At 39.0% G+C, this 6,081-nt stretch overlaps 1 protein-coding gene across 1 annotated transcript; it reads left to right on the top strand.

Moving 5' to 3' along the window:
• Positions 1-956: 956 nt before the first annotated feature.
• On the top strand, positions 957-5,672 carry LOC310649932 (vomeronasal type-2 receptor 26-like; the record flags this gene model as incomplete). The annotated part of the gene is made up of 5 exons (XM_083378762.1): positions 957-1,057; positions 2,028-2,769; positions 3,839-4,066; positions 4,501-4,627; positions 4,774-5,672. 5 exons carry the CDS (start codon positions 957-959, stop codon positions 5,670-5,672), a joined length of 2,097 nt encoding a protein of 698 aa, XP_083234888.1.
• Positions 5,673-6,081: the final 409 nt, after the last annotated feature.

Raw genomic sequence — 6,081 nt, 5'->3', positions numbered from 1 at the left:
AAGATTTCTTACAAAGGTTAAAAACATTGATGATAGAGGAAGATGAGGTCATGGTGTCCTTTGGCGTCATGTCATTATTTGCATCTATTCCCCAATATCTGGCCATGTCAACTGTGTGAGAGGTGCTGCAGGATGAAGAACCAAAGCTCCCTGGTTCATTAAATGCAGAAGGCTAAATACAGCTCCTCAACTTCTGCCTGAAAACATATTTCACATTCAGCGGCTCCACATATGAACAAATCAAAGGCACACCAATGGGATCTCCCATCTCAAGAATAATTGCTGAGGTGGTCTTACAGAAGTTGGAATTCAGGGTGATGAGCAATTATAAGACCAAATTTTGGGCTAGATATGTCAATGATGCTTTTGTTGTCATCAAGCATCATGACAAAACCAGTTTCATGGACAAGCTCAATTCCATCTACCCTGACATTCAGTTCATGGCAGAGGAGGAAGTGAATTATACTCTACCCTTCCTGGATATACTGATTCATCGTGAACATAGTGGCACATTTACCACCAGCCTTTATCGTAAAACCACACACACCGACAGAATCCTCCACAGTGACAACAATCATCCCACTGCCCACAAAATCAGCTGCATCCACACACTCTTCATCCACACACTCTTCACACACACTACAGCATGCCAATGGAGAAATCCAAGGACTATGCACATCTATATTGGGTTTGCATATGAAATGGATACACCATTGACTTTATCCAACGCTGCCAACAACGGGTATTATGACTTGCGGATGACAGAACCACCACCTCCACCTGGGCCACACTCCCTTACATCCATGGCATCTCAGAAACAGCAGCAAGAATGTTATCGGCACACAACATTAGAGTGGTACATAGACCCAGTCAGACCCTCCGCTCACAAATTATGTGCCCCAAAGAACCCTTAGCCACAGGTGGAATGTCATCAGTGGTTTACCAAATCAGCTGCAATGATTGTCCATGCAACTACATTGGTGACACCGCAAAATACCTCTGGACAAGGCTTCATGAGCATGAATTGGCTCTTAAATGAAAATAAAAATGATCACAGGTATGGGCTCATACCATCAAGCACAACCACATGTTTAACTTTACAGAAGCCAAAGTCATTGCTCATGATGCAGCTAAGGGGGGTCACATGCTAAAGGAGGCTTGGTTATCCAACCAATATTCTGTCAATCGGCACATCGAATTATTGCCAGCCTATTAGATGCTGCCTCAGCATGAGTCAACAGACAAGAAGACAGAAAGGATGAACCAACAACCACCGCCTCCCTGCATAAACAAGAAAATAGAGGACGACAAGTTCTCATCAATTAACGAGTCCTCACAGCCAACAATGATGAGAAGGCAGACTGGATCCAAAGACATGGGGAGAGGGCACCTGACTGGTGTAAATGGTGAGGCTGGCTGGCACCGGGGGTGAATGGCAGACTATGACAGGAACAGCAAGTGTGAAAGGGTTAAATGAACAGTGAGAGGATTGCTCACAGCAGGATGAATGCTCCTGATGGGAGGGGTGAGTGGAGAGAGGCAGAGTGCCACAAATCAAACAGACGTCAGCACGCTTGATGGAGACAGGATCAATGCAATTGATTGCAGGAGGGCGGGAGCAGAATAGACCTGTTACACACTCATTAACCAAACTACTAGGCTGACAGAGAGTATAAGAATGTGCTTCCCAATCCTCGTTTATACTCTGACGATGTCAGCGGCGCTGACAAAAGCTCAATTTTAATATTTCTTTTAAATCTTGGTGATCGTTGTTTCTAGTTTTAAACACTTAGAAGAATTTCACAAAAACAATTTCTTCCTTTGATATATTTTATATGAAAACTAAATCAGGAGAATTACATTTGATCTAACAACTCAACAAAATATTGTTACACTTTCTTTCAGCTGACATGTAGCTCATTAGCTCAAGATGCATTTCAGACTAGTGAGCTCTCTTCACTTTATTTCATGATCCCAAAAGAGGACCATCAGTACATTGGGATTATCCAACTGCTTCACCATTTCAGGTGGACCTGGATTGGGATTTTTGCTGTTGATAACAATGATGGAGAAAAATTCTTACATAAAATGCAGCCCTTACTTTCAGAGAATGGAATCTGCTCATCGTTCATAGAAAGGCTTACACAACTGATCCACATAGAAGATGTCCAAGAAGTTTATCAAACAATCTCAATTATTTCCATCAATTGGATAACTAGCAAAGCCAATGCATTTCTTGTCTATGGAGAAGCACTGACAATTATGTGGCTAAGATTTGTCACATTTATGGTAGATCCTGAAAGGAAAGAAATTGCATTATTTAGAAAGGTGTGGATCATGACTGCACAAATTGATTTTGTATTATCAGGATTTCAAATCAGTTGGGATCTCCAGATGTTCCATGGGGCTGTTTCCTTCACTGCTCATTCAACAGCAGTTGAAGGTTTCAAGGAATTCCTTCAAACCATCAATCCTCTTTCAGTCTGCAAAGATGAGTTTCTGCGGGAAGTTTGGGAACAATTATTTGATTGTTCATTTCCAAAAACAGAATTACAAGAAATGCAGAATAGGAAATGCACTGGGGAGATGAAGCTAGAGGATCTTCCTGGACCTGCCTTTGAAATGGAAATGACTGGACAAAGCTACAGTATCTACAATGCTGTTTATGCTGTGGTTCATTCTTTGCAAGCTCTATACACATTACATTTCAATAGAAAAAAAACTATAATGTGTAAAAATCCTGAACTTCCACATCTCCAGTCTTGGCGGGTATTCCCTTTGCATTGGACACTTCTTTTATTTCAATAAGCAGTTTGAACCCATTGTGTAAAGTCTTGATATTTTCTCCATATGGAATCAAGCATGATAAAATAACTTAGAAATAAGTTGGAATTTCCTGATGGTGAGAACAATTAACAATGAATTAGTGGAATAGCTTGCCTTCAGAAGTTTTGGATGCTCCAAAACTGGAGATTTTTAAGAAGAGAAGGATTGCCATTTATCTGAAATAGTATAGAGTCTCTTCCTTGAGCTAGTTGATGGATTAGAATACCTTCAGATCCCTTCTGACTCTGACATACTGTTCTGTCTAAAATAGATACAGAAAAGGTAGTTTCTGTTGTTATTCTGATCATCGAGAAGCACTGCATAAGCATGAAACATGTTTGCAATAATCTCTATCTTGCATCTCTCTATGGAGGAATACTTGAGTCTCTCATTCTAAAAACTGGCCAAAGGACATTAGTTGGACCTCAGACTGTCAAATAACTTTCTATCAAAGAGGAAAGATTAGATATGACCTATCTTGAATTAGTTGTTTAAGTAGTGGACCTAAAACGTAATCGGAGGAAATCACAAAATTCCAGGGTCCATTTTTAATTCTGCTTCAGTTCATTCTTTCCTTTCCTTTTATTAATATCAAATTAGATATATAGTGTGGACATGTACATTATCATGCACTTAGATAGACTAGAATAGAGGTGGAAGGGACCTGGAAGTCTTCTAGTTCAGCCTGCTGCTTGAGCAGGAGAACCTATGCCATTTCAGACAGGTAGCTCTCTCTTCTTAAAAACCTCAGTGATGGAGCGCCAAGGATTTCTGAAGGCAAGCTGTTCCACTGGTTAATTGTCATCACTGTTAGGAAGTTTCTTCTTAATTCCAGGTTGCTTCCCTCTTTAGTCAGTTTTGCAATATTGATTATCCAAATTCTAAGCACAAATATTTACTAATAGTTATAGCAATTGGCAGAATGACTGAATGAAACTTGAATATGATTTTCTCCTCTATATTACTGTATATAGCTCTCAACATTCTCTCTCTTTCATTCTTTTTCAAGTAGCTCCATTCATTTCTTCAAGGCATTTCCTTTAACAATTCAGCTGGGGAGAAAGTGTTTCTGAATGAGAAAGGGGAAGTAACAGGTGGATTTGACATCACCAATTTGATCACTTTTCCAAACAGATCCTTTCAGAGAGTAAGAGTTGGAAAGATGGATCTACAAGCTCCAAAAGGGAAGGAATTATCCATAGATGATGATTTGATTGTCTGGAGTCCAGCTTTTAACCAGGTATTGAATTAATGAATCCACCATGCCTTAGTCAAATAGGATCACATATTGAACATATTCTCTTTAGAAATCTAGTTTCTGGTATATTGTTATATTCTTTCAAATGTTGATGATGACCAAGGATTCCTCAGATTGACAAAATGATATTACAATGTAAAAGCCATTGTTGCATACTTGGTGTGCATTTCCATTTGAAATCACAAGAGTGGCCATGTTTCCATGAGATTGTCACCATGTGCAATTATTTACTCATCCTGCCCTTCAATTGGAAGATTTGTACATCATTGTAATGTCTACATCTTTTTAAGTTGTTGATCAAGTTGTTAAATTCAGCATCCTTTTGGGAAGTCTATAATCATGTCACTCTATTAAGGAAAACATTCATAAACTGTTTTAAAAACCCTTCTTTTCAAAACATTTTTGTTTATCGTAAGGTTCTTCCATTATCTCGATGCAATGACCCTTGTTTCCCTGGGGACTGGAAGAAAGGGATTGAAGGAGATCAGTTCTGCTGCTATGATTGTGTTCAATGCCCTGAAGGGAAGATTTCAAATCAAAATGGTATTGTAGGAATTCTACCAATTTTCATTAGACTGAAGCAAACTTTAATATACAATAATATCCTAGTTTAGGATGCATACAATTAATAAAATGAGTTTCACTGTTTTGGAATGCCTAAATGACAAATTTCTTGACTTTCCTTCCAGATATGGATGACTGTTTTAAATGTCCAGAAGATCATTATCCAAATAAAGACAAGAATGGATGTGTCCTGAAATCAGTGATGTTTCTAACAATTGAAGAAACCTTAGGAATTGGTTTAGCCTCAGCAGCTCTTGGTTTCTTCTTCTTGACATCTTGGATACTTGGAACTTTTATTAAGCACAGGGAGACTCCCATTGTTAAAGCCAACAATCGGTCCCTCACCTACACTCTGCTTGTCTCTCTTCTGCTCTGTTTCCTCTCCTCTTTGTTCTTCCTCAGCCAGCCTGGCAAAGTGACCTGCCTTCTCCGGCAATCAACTTTTGGAATCACATTCTCAGTGGCCATTTCTAGCGTGCTGGCCAAAACCATCATTGTAGTTGTTGCTTTCATGGCCACTAAACCGGGATCTCAGATGAGAAGATGGTTAGGGAAAAGATTGGCTTATTCTACTGTCCTTTCCTGTTCCTTTTTCCAAGTATGTATTTGTATTCTTTGGTTGACAACATTTCCCCCATTCCCTGAGTTGGACATGCACTCACAGCTCCAAGAAATTATTTTACAATGCAATGAGGGGTCAGCTTTCTTATTTTTTTGTGTATTGGGCTACATGGGTGTCTTGGCCATTGCCAGCTTTATTGTGGCTTTTCTTGCCCGTAAATTACCTGACAGCTTCAATGAAGCCAAGTTCATCACCTTCAGCATGTTGGCTATTTGCAGTGTGTGGATCTCCTTCTTTCCAGCCTATCTGAGTACAAAAGGAAAAGCCATGGTGGCTGTGGAAGTCATCTCCATTTTATCCTCCAGTGCTGCTTTACTGGGATGCATATTCTTACCAAAATGCTACATCATTATTTTCCGGCCAGAACTAAACCGAAGGGAGCATCTCACAAAGAGAAATTAGTATGACATGTGATCTTTCTGGCCCAGAGAAGTTAGTGACAAGAAAGAAAAGAAAGACTGTTTGCTGTCTAGAGGAAATATATGGAAGTTTTATTTCTGTCAAAGGTGGAGTTGTGAAGGATTAATCTTAGTAGCAAGATTTATTATAGTTGCCCCAAAGAAATGTTTGGACTGCGGTATTTTCTACTATTTTCCAAGATGGTGGAATATAATGCTCTGTCTCTTTCAACACTCTATTTCAAGAGACTTTGAAAAAAATCGATTTCTCATGAATTGTTAGGACTTTTCAGGTGTTGACTCAAAGCTTGTCCAATGTTTGACATGCTACTTTCATGATGTTTATACTTTCTATTTATAAACCACTGCATAAATGTACTAAAATATGAATATTATTTAATAGACATTAATTT

This window comes from Vipera ursinii (assembly GCF_947247035.1).
Source record: "Vipera ursinii genome assembly, chromosome: Z".
Lineage (NCBI taxonomy): Eukaryota > Metazoa > Chordata > Lepidosauria > Squamata > Viperidae > Vipera > Vipera ursinii.
The sequence above is the reverse complement of the archived record's forward strand: the minus strand, read 5'-3'. Positions and strand labels throughout refer to the sequence as shown.